We start from the raw sequence: 19,521 nt of genomic DNA on the forward strand, positions 1-19,521 counted from the left end.
CCTTGTCCAGCGCTGCCAGCAGTTGCTCGCGTGTGTCCGTTGAAAATATCGAAATTCCTAGCTGCACGGGGAAGGTGGGGGTGAGAATCAGAAGAAGAGGAAGCTTCGGTAAGTCCATGTCCTCGTCAGTGCCTCACATTACTTACATCTGCCTTATTGTCATATTTGGGAAACTCGCGCTCCCTAGTACTATACTCTCTGGAATGGCCAATGGAATTTCTGTCACGGTCCCGCTCGCGCTCGCGCTCCCGCTCCCGTTCACGCTCCCGCTCCCGGTCCCGCTCGCTGTTGCGTCGCATCAGGTCCCGCTCCCGCCGGTGCTCCGCGATGCCCGTCTCCTTGTCGCGCACCTGCGTCGGCGAAATGCACTCCTTCGACAGCAATGGCGGACCCATGGTCGGGGTGCGATCCTTCACCGGTACGATTCCGGTTCCACCACCGACTCCCACCGCCGATCCGGCTCCACCGGCCGCCGAAACACCGGCAGTACCACCCGCACCCCCACTTCGGTCGTAGTTCGGACGGGAAATCTCTATCAGGCGGGAAAAATGCCGCAGGCAGGTGAAGGCCGTCGCTCGCTCCGAATCCCACTCCGGTACCTGATAGAAAAGGGATTGTGTGAACGTTTATTTACATAAGAATTGGGTAAGAACCTTCTCCAGCTTTGGAAGAGTTTGAATGACCATTTTCTTAAGAATAGGGTAAGAATCTCCTAGCTTTTGCGGAGTTGTAATCCTAGGATTAGGAATCAACATGTTTTGCAAGGTTTGGTTTATCAAAATAGTCATTCTGAATAATATTTTTCTTCCTGTCTAGGAATGTCTGATGCTAAGCCTCATGTATTTTAACGCAACAATTATTCAAGCCTAAAGTATTAACATATTTGAATACTCTCCGTGTATGATTTTCGTCGGAACAAACCATTTATCAGGATCGCTCAAGCACACTAATCTTAAATCCTGTAAATCACGCACGAATGAATTGTCCTCAGTGTGTGAGGATTTGTTGACAATCGCCTCCCAGAAGCTCTCGACTTCAAACCGAACATCGCCCACACCAACACTAACCTGCCTTAATGCGTTCCGGTCCGATGCGGACTCCAGGATGCCATCTTTCACCACGTAGTGTATCAGGTCCATCGCCCGCCGCATCTGACAGAACACGGTATCACGGTTTTCCTTCGAGTGCGCACATTCCGGATGCCGCAGGCAGGTCTGCAAAATGGAGCAGGGGGGGAGGAGGTTGAACACATATCTTGTTCTCCCGGCTTCGGAGACGGTTGACTTACCTTCGACGACGTCAGCAGCATCATTGTCGATCGTTCCAGCACTTGCCGGGCGGACGACATCTGCGCCCTTCGCCGTTCGTCCTTCAAGTCGTTCTGTCGGTTTCCTGGCAGTCACAAAATTGGGCGAAAAAAGGAAAACGGGAACGGTTTTGAATGACACAGTAGGCGAGAGGCTGAAAAGCTCCATCCACGAAGGCGTTGCTTTCTCCGTTTAAGTGGAAACGATTACCCAAAAGGTTGAACAAGAGGACAAAAAACCTGGTAACCAACTTCCATAGAAGCTAATAGAAGATGAACATAGCTCAAATGTGTTCGTGGGGAGTTTCTACGCATAAAAGGAACTCCAGGATCTTCGGAACGAAGGAAGGAACAATCCTCACAAACAAGCGATTAATTTAATTAATCCCATTAAATCTTTCCCACTTTCAATTTATGGTTTGCAATTATGAACCGGTGCAGCGTCCTCGAGGAAAGGTAGGTGTATTCACCCGGAGTTTGCAGCCACACGTCACTCGACTCGTTCTTTTTCTCCTTCTCCTGCTCCCATTCCCAGTTTCTCATCCTTCCGGTGCGCTCGGTTATCGACACGATGTCGTTGACCGCATTGTATGTCAAGTTATTACACTAGAAATCATAAATTTCCACACTTTTATACACCCTAAGGGGGGAGAGTTGAAGGTGGTTGGGAAAGGTCAGACACACGCACTTCCACAACCCTTCTTCCCGGAAGCACGCCGTTCGCTCGAGCGGTTTCTCTCGCTGGGATATCATTTTAATCCAACCCTCCAGGGCATACACTCCTGGTCGTGGGTGATGTAGGAGGTTGGGTGAAGGGGGTTGTGCCGCAGTGAGTGACATTTATGAGCTTCGAGTTGGCGAGATTAGAGCCGCGAGGGATAAGCCGATTAATGTTCGCCCGCACCGCACGAACTCCCGGGGACGAGCCGGAATAAAAAAAAAACCCAGGAAGGAGTTGGATGGGAACGGGAAGGATTGGCGTACTTTTGCTCGCGCCGATGAAGGTGTTGGTTGCCTTTGTTCCCGCCAGAACTTTCACGTCAGCTTGTGGCCCTTGAAGGTCTGAAGAGAACCATTAACGGGTGCTTGGCGGATTTTTCCTCTCTTTTTTCCATCGGGATTATGTAATTTAGATGCAAATTGGGCAAAGTTTTCTTTTATGAAATAAAAGCTCATTGTGCTGTCTCAATGGAAAAAGCGAATTTGCGAAATTTTCCGATAGAAACGTTATTTAGCTTAATAACATCTCGTGTCATATATCCTTTTTTGGAACTAAGCAATAAATTTTGTCGATTATAATAGAAACCTACCCTCGCCATTTAATGGGCCTTCATCGTAATGTTCTACGAATAATTTTAACTTAACATTTGTCAGAGACCATTTCCCACAACGCCGGGGCGTTATGTTCGTCCCATTAAATCGCCATATGGTCAAAATCCACACGCGGACTTCTGAAAGTCGAGCCCAAAAAAGCGAACGGAAAACCGCACAACGAAAATAAAAAAACCATGCCAGTCGTTTCTAGTTTTGATGGGATTCGCAATTTGATGTTCCGCAGTTAGTCATCCATAATGGTGCCGCATTTCCACGAGGGGTGGGTGGGAAGGGGTGGTTTCTTTTACTCCTATCATTTTCCCCTGATGAAGCTTTATGGCCCTTTATGGGTGAACACCGATATCGTTTCTTTCTCGGGGAGAGAAATTTGAATTGCCGACCCGCCGTGTCGTAAAAAAGCAAAACCCCCAGACGGAGAAATAAATGAAGTCATTTTGGGAAAAGCGCTTTCGATGCGGTGGGAGACCAAAACGATTTGGCTTCAAGAAACCTATTTCTGCGGTCCAAAAATGTATATGTGCCCATACACACACACTGATGATGGAAAGAGTTAAAAAAGAAAAACGATCATCATTAATAGGGTAAATAAAAAGATCCTTTGTATTTATCTCTATCTCGTAGAAGTGAAGCCTAGAGAATAATTAATATTTCTCTTCCATAGTGCAGCTCCCTGGGCAAAAAAAATAAAGCTCTATAAGCGTAAAAAAATGGGTAAAATCCTTCGTGAATAATGTTCGTCTGTCCCAGTTGATTAACGAGAAAAAGAGTTATTGCCACAATTTGTTCATTCCAATTTCGTGTTTGAACAGAAAGACATCTGAAAGCCATTATTCAGCGGTCGGAAAAAGCGAAAACCACTTTCCCGATGGCACTTCAACCCGTGCCCGGAACGCCTCCGTGAAAAAACTGTCAATGCTAAGCAGATAGAACGAAAGGAGGGACTGAGGGAGAAGGAGAGAGAATGTAGGAGACTTCCGACTCCCCCCGGGAACCTCGGTCCAGTGCGCTTCAGGCTAATGTGAACCGAATCAAAAAACCATTTACAATCCTCTTCCGACGTCCGATCCTGTGCTTTCCCTCTCTCTTCCGGCCCGCGCCCGGAAGTGGGTGTTTCCGGTGCATTTTTGCTCCCCGACGGCCAGCTGTGCCGGTGCACATAGTTCAAGTCTAAACACTCCAACACGCCTGGAAACAAAGCCAGCTGGCGAACCGAACGCTGCTAAGCGGGCCGTTAAATTAAAACAATTTTCTTATAAATAGCTCATCGGTCAATTTCTTTTCCGTTTTCGGCCGGCCTTGCCGCAAGCGAGGAGCAGTTTTATTCGGCTGCACAAGTTGGGGAAAATACTTTTCCCTTGGCACGAACGTGGCACGGTGCGAAAGGATTTGTGGCGGAAATAGAAATGCCAGCATTTTTTTTATAAAGTGCACCTCTAGAGTTTTTCCTTCCGAGGCAACAAAAGAAAGCTTCGGTACAAAGAAACGAGAATGGATTGCTGTTTGCCGGTACGGGTTCAGCAACGCCGAGTGGTGGAAGTGCCTCAATTCTCACGCCATACACTTTTTCTGAAACTCATCCCTCCAAGAACTCACCTGTAACGTGCGCCAGCTCCACCATCTCCGCGCCAAACACCGAGAACGCCTTCACGAATTCTGTAAAATTGGCCACTGATTCTAATCTACCTAAAGTTCTAGCTACCTGTAATATCGGACAAAAATGTTGGAGAAGAATAAAAATGGTCCTTGTAAGAAATGGTTGATGGCGGTCCTCGCACTTACCCTGTCTTTGGCTAATAATAACTGCTTCACGACCACAATGTCCGCCAACAGCAGGACGCGCGTCACCGAGCTGAGCAGCGTCCGGGCGGCCCGGATCATCGGTCCTCTGTCGTCGATCGGATTTGGCCGCGGCGAGTATCCGACCGTCGGATCGGTCGCCGCTATATCACATAAACGCTCTATCGATGAGCCTGTCGGGAAGAGAAAACAATACGAGATGGTTATTCAACAAGTGTTGGATTGTTTCAATGGTAGGATTGGATTAAACAAGATCAATTTGATTGCAGGATTGGGTTAAAAGGATGTCTAAAGTTTGAGTATAAATCTCGAAACAACTGTCAAATATACATATAATTGTTCTTTAAGAACTAGTTTATTAGTAGTAGAGTTTTACTTTTCAATTTTTAGTCTTCTTTTAAACTGTTTGCAGATCATTTTGTACATTTCAGAGGTAAAACTGAAGGTTGATAGTTTCAACATGAAACTTTTAGAAAACATCATTAATACTTTTCATAATATACTTCTATTTGAGAGAAATGAAGAACTTTTTTCACTTGAAGGATCGTTTAAAAAAGCGATGTAAAATTCAATTCCAATAAACAGATATCAAAGAATTGTTTAGAAAGAGAGAAATACATCCCAATAGAGAACGAATACCTACCAACGTTAAGAATAGCTTTGTTTAATCAAACAAAATTATCCACGAGCAATTCGAACAGTTGTTTATTGTGTATTTGAAATGATTAATCAACGATTACAAATCGTAACTGGAAAACACATCATTAGTATTGATTGCAACGAGACAAGGAAATGATTTAAGAACATTTTACTCGGTTTAGTATAATCGATTCACCCAAATCATGAAACTATTATAATATTGGGGTTTGAATAAAACAAGCATTAAATCCAATTGGCTTACCTTAAAAGGTAAGGTTAATTTATTTTTCACAATAAAATTAAAACTTTATGTTGTACTCGCTGGTTTATTATACCCATCGCTTGAGAAAATTGTATTTCCCACCGGCGCAAAAGCTGCCGAGTTGAGTGCTTTAATCCCTTCCCCCGATGCTGCTTCAAATAACCATAATCATAACCTCACAACGCAATGACCCATCCGATTCAGTTATCCATAATTCAATTGCCACTCCCTGCATACTACAGCAGTCGTAAAGTGAAGTGTATGCGCCCGGCATGATCCACAGTCCATCGAATCGGAGGGATAAAGGAAAAAAAAAAACATGGCGGATGCCCAGTATTGCAGTTGCGTTTAATGCGTCTTTCCGCCTCTAAATGGCTCGTCGGCGGTAGCGCGACCTCTCTCGTGGGACAGAAACCAGATGAACCAGTACTTCGTTGCTTCGGGCGTACCATAAACTTTACACTCAAGATATATAACTCCTCGCCGGCGGAGTCATGTCGAGCGAGCGTCACGTCGAGCGAGCGTAAAACAAACCGTCTCCCGCACAGGTTGCTTACTCTGCGTGGCTTGTTCGCGTCGTTAGCTTTTCATGACCCGGCCGCTGAAGTCGGTGACATTGGAGCGTGAGACGCGTCATGTTTACGCGACGAAATGCGTGCCTTTTGTGCGGATCTTCATGCCTCGGATGGCGTCAAACGGAGCGCAAAATTCGCTACGTCCGAATGGGTCCTGCTGCTGACGATTAGCGATTCCATTCTGACGAGATTTTAATACGTTGTGGTAATTGTTCCTTTCTGTAAGTAATTACTTTCATTGGGGTGATTACATGCAGCACATGGCGGTTTATAAGAGTTTCTCACTCTTTTAACAGAGCAACGGGAAAGAGTAAAGGAAAGCCCGTTTTACGTAAGAATTTTCTTAATGAAAATTGTTGCTAGTTGAATTAAACCTTTTTTGTACCGAAAAAAATTATGTAAAAATGTAAAGACATTAAAACTGAATATATTGGAAAAGTTAGGCTTCCAAACCGAAAAATGGATTGATTAAATAAAAATTAAGCGCATGTCTTTAATTAAATAGTTCCCCAAACTTCCTCAAATGCACACGGCACGAAACACACACGCTTCATTTCGGTTCAGGATTCGGTTTCTCCCGGTTTGAGGTTTTTCAATAAACATTCCCATACCACGGAAAAGCATCGAGGTGTGGAGATGACCGAGGAGGAAAATAATTTCAATCCACCCTGCGTTTGCCGTTAAATAAACACAAGTCAGGGGAAAAGTTTTTGATTGGACCGTTTGAGAAGTTTTCCGAGCTTCGGCTCTCTCTCGCTGCAGCAAAACTGCAGAACGAAAACAAACACGAACGAACGATTTTCGTGCAACTTTCACTGTCACGGTGACCGGTGACGGTTAGTGCAGCAGGGAACTGTTAAAGGGAGGCCAGTTCTAACAGGGCGGAAATGTGTATCATTGCACAAATGTTTGCTTGAGGTTTCCGGTTTTCTACCGGTGGGGTTTAAATTGCGTATGGAAACCTGTACTTGAATGTGCATAATGCACCATTTTAATGAAATTAGTAGGGTACAACCGAAGCTATTCAATGTTCCAAATATATAAACATTCTTGTTCCTTTATTCACTTTAATGCAAAATGTGTAAAACCTCGTACAATCCACAAAACCCATTTATTTTCTCAAGCACTGCGGCAAAAGAGAGCTTATCTTAACTGCACACTCAGTTGGCGCTGAGATATATGGCGTCGTTTTAATATGCAAACTTTATGCCGTAAATTGGCAACCTGTCGGTAGCAATAAGCACTCCACAATGTATCCTCAGTTCTTAAAAAAGTAACTTTTCCACCCACGAGATGTAACTTCTCGAGCCAGGTATTTTATACCCTCCGTTCAACAGTCTTTAGACCCCTCCAGATTTCAGGATCAAAGGTGAACAAGTCAAGGTATTTTCCCATGAATCCAGGCTGCATTCAATCCCCAAAGGAACACGCCAGGATGCACTAAAACGATGATTTCAAGGCCCGTTATATTCACACTCACGCCCGTGGAACAAAGTAAAAGCTTCAAAGTAAGCGTTACGAAAGAACTTGACATCGTTTCAGGGGTTTTTATTCTTTTCTCTTCCGTACCGATGATAACGACCACGGCGTAGACAAAGACGATGACTATAAGGTTCTCTGCTGTTCGCGGAAAAGCGCGATCCCGGACGCCGTCGAAACACGCGTTCGAAGAGGGCTTCCGAGCGCTGGCGTTAAACAAGCCAATTTTACGATCGCACCATAAACACGATAACATGATAATGCGAAACCTATAAAACCTCCGGCAGCTACTGCTTCGCCTAAGGGGGCATGCTCGGGAAAATCCAACCGAAGGCGCTGTTTCCATGCAATTTTTATTTTGCCATACCAACGCGCGGGAAAAGTCAGCCTCTTGCTTTATCCCTCCACCCCTTATCCTCCCTTAACTCAAGGCCAGATCGTTCGCGGTATCACAGAACGACGGCCATTGCCCATCGCGGAAAATCACACCCATTTTCCGGAGGGCGCGATACATCCGGGGAGGGGGAGGCCTTTCGGAAAGTGTGTGCAGCGTGTTGTCTGGGGTTTTTCAACCAGTAGAACCAGTCGCCCACCCCCCTAGACGGTGGATTGATTTAGGGCTTCAATTAGCACGGGATTTTCCACCAGCTGAGGGTAGGTTTTTCGTACCGGATCACCCTTCACCACCCCCCCCCCCCCCCCCCCCCCCCCCCCCCCCCGTTTTCAAGCTCCGGTCGCCTACTCTTTCACATTGTGTTTAAACCATTTGGCTCGTTTTGCTCCATGCCGTCGGGTTTTCGCTCCATATGCTCGATGGTTTATGCTTTTGCTATGCCAGCGGACTAACGGGGCGGTCGGATAAATCTTCGCACGTACACATATGTCGCTCGGTCTATGCGCTGGCGGCGTATGTCGGGGTCATAATCGCCAGACGTGCAAGAGCGAACGTCGGAGCAAATGAGCCAGCCATTTGTTGAGCTTCGTTTCGAAGCCGGTGGTTTTTTGATAAATTCATCCGGTTCCGTCGTTTGCATGTGCGTGGATTATTTCTCATAAAAATCCGTTCATTATTCATTGCAATTGGCTGAAACGGATAAGATTTTTCTTCCTATTTCTTTTCTTATCCATCAGTTCAAACAAAGGACATGTTATGATTGGATCAATAGTTTTATTTAATACGCTTCTATAATAAAAGGAGTGGTGTAAACACTAGTATTGTGTCTGATGAATCTTTTGACTAGATTCATTCATATGAATCTTTCACCTAAGATTTGGATATTTCCGGATTCACTAAACTTGATGATTCATTCATTGGCGTGAATCACGCGACCAAAAAGAAAATTGTTCCTTTACCCAATTATTGCTCATCGGTTTTCATCAGTTGATGAATGTTTTGGATTTATAAATCTTTAAAACATAAAGAATCATTCATTCTCATGAATCTGAATCTGATTTACACAACTCTAGTAAGAACTTCGCTTCTAAAAAATGTTTTAGAAAATGTTCAGGCCTGAAAAATTGGAGTAGAATCATTATTCAACAATATTCCATCTTGAAAGCAGTTCAACATAAGTTTTCAACAGAAAATCTAATTCGTTTTATTTAAGTAAAGCAAAATGAGAACACATGCATGGCTCGTCCCTCGAAACCATCCACTATCTCTGACTCTTCGACATCATTTTCCAATTAGGTCCCGCTATTGATACAGTGAAAATGATCCACATCGTTCACGTAACATCCTTGCGCGAGGTTCGTTAATCAATGAAAAATAGACAATCGATCGACAGAGTTTTCCTTTCATCACTCGGAGTTCTGCCCCGTGGAAATGGAACATTTTCGCAGAACGGTGGGAAAATTGTCACCACAGGATTTGAACCCCCGTACGAGTGAGCATTAATATCCAAGTATCATTAGAGCACATCCTGTCAGCATAACACACACACACCGACACACACGCATAAATAATATCATTTCGAGTGTCCAGCGCAAAATGAAGCTCACGGTCTGGAGGTGACAATGGCTTGTATTCCGTTCAGTTCGCATACAAAATTGATGGCGCTCTAATGATGTCGCTTGGAATATGGAAATTTTAAGAAAAGTAGAGACCGTGTCGAACGGCGTGAATTAGGTCACCGGTTGCCTACTGAAGTGAGAAGGGAAGTAGATTTATGCAAGGGCTTCCCTGCATTCGGCTGACGTTTGCAACGAGCTTTCCCATTCAACACCAAACAAAGCTGTGCGAAAATGTGTCCCTGGAAGAAATTGAGTCGATTTGCCGCTCGCCGATTGTTGTGCGCTAAAATTGGATTTGGTTTGCAATTAAAATTAAAGCATCCATTCCGCTGTTGGCGAATGGATGGGGAAGCTTTTCCGACCGCCAGCGAACGACGTTTTGCTTGGGCGTTTCCGTTTGGCTTTGAAATGCTTTTAACAACAGTCTGCAACGTCCCGGACGGACGGGAGCTTCTTTTATCCTCGCATTCGGAAGGGTTTGGTCAACGGCAGCCTAAAACAAAAAAAAAAGACCGCTTTTGAACGGATTCGAACGTGCTAAACCCGATGCCGAATTGTGAGCCACCGCAGGATGCGGCGTGGTTTCGGGGCCTTTTCCTGCGTCAATTAAAAAGTTTCTCTTGTCTCCGGGTTGGGAAGAACGGCATATGCTCTCGCTTTCTCGCTTTTTTTTGCTCCTTGTCAGTTTGCGGAGCTAAACTTCGGTTCAGTCTGACTGCATCGGCACAGGAAAATTTCTTCATCCACCTCTCCCGGTTCGGTTCTGATGTTCGTCCTGCGAGAAGACAACGATGCCGCTCGCTGACGATGCGACAATAGGTTCGTGTGAACCGAACCGAACCGCGATACGGACCATGCCATAGTCTGTGTCATTTTCAATTCCGAGCGCGTCCCGGGCTGCATTTTTCCAACATTTCTGCGCCAGAAGCGCCTTCCGAACGCTGAACGCGTGCACTTGAGAGAAAAACGTAGCCGCTTTTTGTCCGGAAACTATTTAATCGCTCAATAAAAGCAATATCATCGACGCGCGCGCTTTTTTCCGCCCCGTTTCGTCGAACAGTCGTGAAGCGGTCCCCTTTTTTCTTCTGCACCAACGCATCAAAACAATACTGCAGAGGTTCTTTAACCAATTATCGATCGATCGTACGAATTCTACAGAAGGACGAATGTATTCAGTTTTTTTTTCAGACACTTCAAACTAAGAAAGCTTAAATAATGTTTGTGGATTCCTAGGAAAATTAATCACATGGAGGCGCCTAGTGTTTTGTACACTCGCTGAATGTAATTATTTTACAATTTATTCTAGACACATATGTCACATGACAGCAAGAAAACAGCACTCCAGTCCTTTGAAACTAAGTTCAGAAACTTCCCACCGGACAGTCAATAGTATTCCGAAGTTGGCGACAACTTTCCTATTTTTTATGGCACTCGCCCTGTCAACCATATCTACACTACAGGGCAGTAAGTTCCGTGGCGTGACATAGATTGATGCCTTGTGCCAGTTTTCCTTCTGTCTAACCCCATCTGGTTTGATGAAAAAGCAATGGAAAAAATGAAAGAAAACCTCCATATACCGAAAGTCCAGACTTTCGTTCGATCCAAAACAGTTTTCGAACCCATTTTCCCCTACTGCCAACCGGGTTCACTGTGACACGCAGGCTGTTGCTAACTTCGGGTCAGCATCCAGACCCCCGGCACGTCAAGGGTAAACTCATAAATAATACGACGGCACTGGTACCGTCACTATCAATCACGTCTCCAGCCGGGGGAACTTGAGATAAATGTCGTATTGATTTTGTACTCGTTTATCCTCTCTTTTCCAAATCGTGCCTTTAGTTCACGGCATTTTATCATTTAAACAAGCACTAAAATTAATAAGACTTAGAAGAATGTTTGCACTCTATTTTTACCATCACTTTAATGTTGTTTGAATTTAATTAACCAATTTAAGAGGTATGATTAGATAATTTCAAATCGTTCTAAACTTAGACCATCATGGCATGATACTTATTGGTCCGCTACTGAACAATTTCAAATAAAAATCACATTTCGATCATAGCCGGCGCTCATTCTACCTTCAACACACCGTCGCATTAGCCACAAATTGATATTGATTATTCCGTCATGCAATGCGGTGAACTAGACGCTCATAATACACTTTTCCCACCCCAACTGCACGCGATTCTTGCACGCCCCTCCAGCCGAGAGCATCCTTGGTGATGTTTGTCGCATTCACACCCGCCCCCTCGAAAAACTAGTCTAGGTTGAGTGTGCATAGGACTTTAATCATGCCGAACGAAACGCGCCGCACCGAAACCGCAGAAACCACCAACTGCATCGACACGTCATTCGACAGCTCGGTTTGCGTTGTAATATCGGTCGTTTAGTGAGATTCTCCGGCCGGCGACGGGCTGCGGTTGGCTGGAACCACCTGTAATCAAACCATTGCCAACATGTTGGTACCATGTTATGGTTAGGGGGACTGGTGCAACATGAAGCTTCGATTTAAGAGTATTGTTGTGTAGAACACTTTCTAAGCGACAACAATGTTACACATCAAATTTGAAAGCATTGCATGTTCGATACTCTAAATAGAGGCAGAAAGAAACTAGTTCATAATTCTATCAAATCAATCTCAATTGGAATAATTTAAACTCTTGCAAATTTGTTTTACGATAACATAATTTTTGTTAAGATAACAGATATTCATTTACTTCGATATTCTAACTAAAATTAAATATTTAGTTCTATAATTTTCTGTTTACAAGGAACGTGTTGAATAAGTCCATTAAATTATCATTTGCTCAAGGTTTGTATGCTTAATTTTTTTTTTTCTTGAATCAACTTTCATCAAAGGGAATGTGGTCAATATTCTATCCTTAAGGAACAAAGGATGATTTCTCATTAATCTAAAACATTTATATTGCTATCTTCAATCATTGAATTGCTTAAATTTTATCCTGAAAATCAATTTATAACCAGTTTTTAATCCCTTCTACTTTCGTTGTCGTTTGTGTCGCGTCGTTTATTTCAAGCGTACCTGCTTCGCACTTTAGTTTCGTGTTTAGAAACTTTTATTCATATATTTCATATATTATTTATTCATGACACTAATTGATGCAATTGAACCAAGTTTTTGAATATTATCAGAAAATTACTGCTGATCATAGTCATAATTATCATATACACAAACTGACCATCATTTAAACAATAAAATCCCAAAATTTTGAGGATATTTTTTTTTTTTGAGTTCAAACACTATACAAAAATGTTTAAAACCAGTATGATAACTTTTTGAGCTATTTTCTCAACAGGACTCAAAAAGACGTCAATCTGATTTTATTTATATAAATTGGATCCTCAGATATGATTGACTTTTTCTATCGCAAAGAAACTCAATTTTAATCCAACATCACTCTTTCTTTGTCCTTTAAAAAAACCTTTAAAATAGTTTTGGACATGAGTAACGGCATTATTACGAACAATTCAGGATAATCGAAACAGATTCAAAGTGTTTTCCACATTGAGTGTTAACACGCAACGAGTACAAGAACATTCGACGCTCTTGGTCGAAACTTTCCACCTCGTGTGGGTTGGTGGGTTGCTCAAGCAAAATGGCGTTATTTCGACTTGGCACGATGGTATTTCCTGGAATTTCCTGGACGACATAAAGTCGTTGCATTCCGGCCGTGCCGTGCCGTTCCCACCCGTTTCCGACTTACCAGCTGCTCGTGCCTCCTTGCAGGCGTCGTACATGTCCTGCTTGATCTCGGGATTGTCATCTGCGATTGTCTCGCCCACCGTCACGAACCGCTCCACGGCCAGGTTGACCGCCTGGCCGACGCGTCCGATGGCGCGCATTTTCAGTTCCGACGTGTGATGCTGCTGCTCCGACCGATGCTGAACGAGGGTCGATATCTGTTGAGAGGGAGCAGAGAAGGGGGGAGGTGTGAGAAAGAAAGCGTCGACAATGTAAAGCATGTAACAGGAATGTATAATCGGACAAGGGGATGGGTTTTTTTTTTATCTTTTTGTGCAGTGATGTTTACTACATTGCAGCGTTGAAGTTGTGTGGAAATATGTTTGTTCGAGACTACTCGACAGATTGAAAATTGTACTACAAGAAAAAACACATATTTTTGAAAGACAGGATGATTTTTTACTTCACAAATAATATGTTTCTACAAGAATAAAACTAGCTACACTACCGTAAACTGTTTAATTTTTCTAAGAAATATAAACTTAATTTGTTACAAATTGCTTTAAAAAGATAGCAAAATTAATATTTTGTTTTCCATATCCACTTTCGCATACCTTTTTTCACATTGTACCTTTTTTCACATTGAGTTGAACATTGCATTAAGAAATCAATTATGACCTCTTGAGCAATCGGGCCAAGTGTAGTAAGCAATAGCACTAATAAAAAATGATAATCATCCCAATGTGTAACATGAGAAACCTCCCTGCCAACCTGCTTGCCCCAATGAAGGAGAACTTCAACATCGTTATTTTTATTTCAACAAGTGTTCCACTGGCCCTCCATAGGCGCACCTGCCAACAAACGATCCCGGTCACATCTGGTGCAGTCTATTTCGGAAGCTCGGTGTTCAACACTATAAATGGAGCGTGTCTGGCCTACTTCGGCAATCGAGTTTCGAGTTTCCCGGCGCATGAAGAATCATTTCTGCCCAATGGAAGGGACACAAACACATACTCACACTCTTTTTCTCCCTTGCTCTCGTTGACCTCGATGTGCTTTCCAATCAGTACGGTCCAAAGCGGGTCACGGGATTGAAATTTCATTTTCATCGACCCAAAACGAAACGTCTTGCTATGTTTTCTGCATGCCTCCTCTCCTACGCACACACATACACATCTTCCCAGAACATGCGAGGTTAGGAGAAAAAAACCTCAGCTCAAGACACGAGTTCCAGATTAAATTACGTTCCAATCCAATTGATAACGAACCAATGTCGCAAATTTGTCACCCAAAAATAAATTTCCAATTTTCGTACACCGGTTGTGCCTCGAGGGAGGAGGTATTATTATTCCGAGAATTTTCACACGAAAAATGTGCCACGAAAGGTCATGATGCAAAGAGGGTGAGTAAAATTATCCTTTTTTTTAAAGAAGCGTCATATTTATATCAGAAGGAGCATGAATTGCTGCCTTCATTTTTATTATTCTTTGTGAGAACGAAACATGCAAGAATATAACAAGTAATTTAATTCAAACGAAAGAATTTCGAAAAATTTTCAGTCATTGTACTTTAAAGAAATGAAAAACTACAGATGTCTACTCTACAATTACGAAAAACTCTTCGGTAAAATCTCTATTTTGCTTGGTTACAAACAGTTTGAATAGTAAAACTTACCTCGACCTTGGCAATCAATATGAAATAAAATCAAAGTTTTCAAGCAGCAGAAAAGAAAGTCCTAAAACAGGCAGGAAATAAAAACTTGGACACCAAATCACCATAGTTTCCCCCCTGGTCCCAGCTTCTTGTGGCAAACCCCGACGAAAAATGACAAATAAAATACGCCAACCGAACCTGATTATGCGCCCATTATTTATGGAAACGGGTTTCCCGGGTTTCCCGATCGTAAACTGGGAGTTATTACTATTATTTTTTTATGTTCCATCGATACATAACGCCCGCATAATGGATAGAACGATGCAAAAAGGAAGGAAAAGAGAGAGAGAACACTAACACGTTACGTCATACGGGAAGGCGCGGTGGAACCGAAGGAGAACCAGTGAAATAAAAGGTGAAACCACGACAACCCTATCAGTATGCGGTCGCGGTACCAGCCGGATGTTTGTAGAATTCATAAATTGGTAGATGAATGGAAGAAGAAAAAAAGAGGATGACGCCGTCGCTGCGGTTCTAATCAATATTGCAAAAGGATATCCAACATCGCCCCGGTTTTCTTCAACGACTGAACCAAGGTCCCATGGCACCCGCTTGTGTGTCACTGCACAGGGAGTGAGCTCCCGGGACAGGAAACGACTGTAAATGTCGATACACGCCCAATTGATGGTTGGAAAAAATCGAATCCCTCTTACTCGAGCGCCCCGCAGCTGACGCTGAGAAACGAACCGGCAAAGTTTAACGAAGTTCCCTTCTTTTTCTTCCCAACGAAGGCACGGGAAGTGGTTTAATGTGAAGTTTTACTATGTTGTTAATGATAGCCATTTGATACTTTGCCAGTGAGCTGCTAGAGTTCTTACGCTTACGCGGTCGGTCGCAAGCTGTAAAGCACCGTCCATCCACCGGGCGTCTCCATCTCGGAGGAGGTTTGGTCGTGAATCAATTTCCGCACAAAGCCCGACCCGAACTGACTGCTGGAAAATTGACAGCAATTTTTATGAGCTAAAGAGCCATAAAATCGAAATAAATCGAGCGACTTGGTGGGACCGATTCGACTGCGGAATCGACTGAAGAGCGAGAAGCTGGGGTCTTTACTTTTGTGCCAACCGAGCTTGCAAGACAAGCTCACTGAGGAGTGTTTTTTGTCCATCGAGCTCAAAGCACAGCGATCAAAAGTCCAGCACCAAAGTCAACAAATGCCATCATCAGCGTCATGGAGCATAATTTGAGATGATCGGAAAATAAGGCTACCAACATTTAATACATCACTGGCAGCGTTCGGATTGGCTTTTGGCACCGTTCGCATCGTGCTGGCTCAGCGCAATCAAGTTCGGTCTCTTCATTTCCACTGTCGCGATATTACGAACCCTCTGCCATCCCGCCTTCAGCACTTCGAGGAACCAAAACTTTGCTACGAAAGCAAACTTGTTTTATTCTTTTGCTAACGTTCCAACGTCACAAACAGCGATGTTCGAAGAAGTCCTGAGAGCAACAACTTTTCCTGTTGTTCCGTACATCGCTTCCTTCGATCGTAAATCGAATCGTGATGCGTGGAGCGTGTTTTGCAACACACCTTTTGGGAAGATTCCCAACTTTCTGCTGCTTCAGGTGGATGCGAGGAAGCTTAACCAGACGTCAGACGCCGACTGGATTCGCTTGTTATTCGCTTCAAGACAGGACGCACTTTACAGGCACCACCCCGCCCGGGAGAAAGTTTCAAATTGAACTTTCAGGGCGCTGTTTCAGCACCAGTTTTTGGCTTTACCTGGTAATTTCACCTGACGTGTTTAACAGCGGAGGATATTAATCAGCGAACTTGTATTTGATTTACAAAACGACGATGTTGGAACAGGTTTGACTGCTACATTTCTATGATGAAAAACGGTTTTAATATTTCATTAAGTAAGAAACTTCAAAATTATGGAACATAAAATCTTATAAAATATTTAAACGCTGTAAGATTTAGAAGATCCTGAACGTTCCTTAAAATCTGTAAACTTGAAAGCGTTTTGACACTTTAAATCAACCCTCTTTCTGTACTGAATTCTCAAGCCCATCGACAATACGCAAAATACCGCGTGCGTAAAAATGTGTATCATGCTGGGAAAAAGCACGAACCCAAACCCCAAAGGTGTACAAAGCACGTGTCACCTTTCCTTTGCGTCATTCAAATTCGACTTTCCACGCACGTCTACGGTAAGCCTTTCTTTACGGTTGGGTTTTCAATTTTCGTACCAATTCCGAAAAGTTTCCCACGCGCACCCACGGTTGTTTCTTTTTCCGCGGAAAAGACGTCGAAAACATTGAAGGCATCAGGACCCCGTTTTTGTTGCGCTCCGTTTGATCCTTTGAAGGCAATTTTTGGTGAGATTTCAACTGAGCACTGCTTGGGATGTTCGCACGTTAAAAGGTTTGAATGGATACGGTAAAAAAGAATTTAGCATAGATTTTTTTGTCAAAAGCTTGGCATGTCGAACAAAAGGTTATACGAGTAAAAACTGATACCAGCTTAGTAACGAAAGAAGGTTGCAAAGAATTTTGATTCTTGGTGCAAGCCAAGTTAGATTGAAAAAATGCGTAGAAGAGAAATTTTATTATTTTATTCTGTTACATTTTTGCATTTTGTTTTATTGTAATACTAGTTTCATTTAATATCAATTGGGAAAGATTAATTTTGAAACAACATATTTTTAGCATGGTATAAATTGTGCTTTCCCTTTGGAAGCGTGGTTAACTTTAAGCCATCACGTCAAGGAATATTTCAAACCGATAAATATTATAATGTGGTTTGATTCTCCTATTAATGTTGAAACATAGTTCAATCAAATTTTTTCTCTATTTATTTAGTAAATTTATTGAATATTCAAAAAATAACACAAATAACAAATACTTAGACTTGTTTTACAACATACAACAAATATACAAAGCTTCCAAAAAGATAATTTTTCAACAGCTAATATAGCCGATTACTGTAAAAGAACACGAAACTGATATAGTTCGAGGCAAGATCAGAATTTTTTGTCAGGAACATGTTTTGGTTGCAAATAAAACGCATCTAACAGCTTGATAGAGAATTCAAATCCATAGTTTTAGTCAAAAATTCCTTCTGATCTTTAGGAGCCGTGAAGTATGCAAACATATCCACCCGTGTACGTCACGATGCTCTTCTTCGATCCATCGTCGCTGCAGCCATGACGTAATCACGCAGGCATGGTGCAAGTCCATCGTTCGGACTTATCTTTAAACCGGTTCCTCCAGCTGACGGTTCTCAATGGGTGCGAGAAAGCAAAGCACACATCGAAAAATCGCTTCTTAACCCGGCGTCTTGTGTCAACGACCAAACAATCTGATGCTGCCCTGGTGTTGGTTATCGCAAGCCGCCCTGGAACAAGTTCCCGCCGAAGCCATGTCTGGTGGTTGCTGCTACTGTTTACAGTCTTGTTTGTCATTCGAGCGGAGGAGCGTTCCAAAGCCAGACGTTTGGTTTTATTGTCGGGAGATCAGCTGAACACAACGAGGCAAGATGGGGCTCAAGTGGATTGCGGTGGTGGCAGCTTGTTTGCTGATGAACCAGCAGGTCAGTACGATGAGTGTCTGTGTTGTGTTTTAAACGTTTGGTATTCATTGTGCTGGACGCTCTCGCTTTTGTCAGTGCATCGTCAGTGCGATGGAACCGGTGCTGATCGTGCACGGAGGTGCTGGAATCGTCTCGGGAGATCGTATCTCCGGGAAGCTGCGCGGAGTCGTACTGGCGACCCGTGTTGGATTCCAGGTGATGGCCGCCAACGGAACTGCCCTGGAAGCGGTGGTGGAGGCCGTCCGCACCATGGAAGCCGATAAGTACTTTAACGCCGGTTACGGTTCGGTGTTGAACGTCGACGGAGACGTCGAGATGGACGCCAGTATTATGGACGGCGCAACGAGAGCGACCGGAAGCCTGAGTGGTATCCGAGATCTGCTGCATCCGATCAGTTTAGCCCGCGACATCATGCTCCACTCTGGACACAACTTCCTCATCGGAGACGGACTAAAGGCGTTCGCTTTAGAGCGAGGCTATCGGTTCCTGGAACCTCCCGGCCAGCTGGTTACGCAGTACGCCAAAGACTCCCTGGAGGCGTGGAAGGCTTCGGACCAGAGTTACCGCAGTGGCGAAGGTGGTACGGTGGGTGCGGTGGCCATCGACGGACAGGGGAACATCGCCGCGGCAACCTCGACCGGTGGCGTCACGGGGAAACGCGTGGGACGTGTCGGTGATACGCCTATCATCGGCTCGGGAACGTTCGCCGATAACACACTGGGTGGAATATCGCTTACGGGCGATGGCGACATCATCATGAAGGTGTGCCTGGCGTTTGACGTTCTGCGGACAGCGCAGCTTACCTCGCGGGACGTGCAGCCGGTGGCGGACGAGCTGCTGGATGCCATGACTGCAGCCCTCGGTGGAACCGCAGGCCTGGTGGGGTTGGACGGCGCGGGCAATGTGGTGGTGGCACACAACTCGGAACATATGGCGTGGGCTTATCAACGAGGCGATACTGTCGCTTATGGCATCAGCAAAGATGATTTCAATCTTCAGCCCGGGAACGAGAACCCTCCCTCCGTTTCTCTCGTGTGACAGTCTCCAATTCACAGATTGGATGTTCATAATGTGAACAAACAATAAAGAGATAACGCCAGTCTAAAACAATACATCATGATTTGTTTTCTATAATCTTGTTTACCACTTGAAAGAAAGTGATGT

General features: G+C 43.9%; 1 protein-coding gene across 1 annotated transcript in view; it reads right to left on the reverse strand.

The window, feature by feature from the left end:
• LOC131287027 (alpha-catulin) overlaps window positions 1-19,521 on the reverse strand; it is a 58,566-nt gene that overhangs the window by 10,476 nt on the left and 28,569 nt on the right. Inside the window, 8 exon segments of the mRNA XM_058316041.1 lie at window positions 1-61; window positions 147-442; window positions 491-599; window positions 1,068-1,214; window positions 1,289-1,392; window positions 4,235-4,340; window positions 4,421-4,611; window positions 13,132-13,327. The exon segment at window positions 1-61 is cut by the window's left edge and continues 174 nt beyond it. Of these exon segments, the coding sequence (XP_058172024.1) occupies window positions 1-61; window positions 147-442; window positions 491-599; window positions 1,068-1,214; window positions 1,289-1,392; window positions 4,235-4,340; window positions 4,421-4,611; window positions 13,132-13,327 (1,210 nt within the window).

Source organism: Anopheles ziemanni, chromosome 3, assembly GCF_943734765.1.
Source record: "Anopheles ziemanni chromosome 3, idAnoZiCoDA_A2_x.2, whole genome shotgun sequence".
Lineage (NCBI taxonomy): Eukaryota > Metazoa > Arthropoda > Insecta > Diptera > Culicidae > Anopheles > Anopheles ziemanni.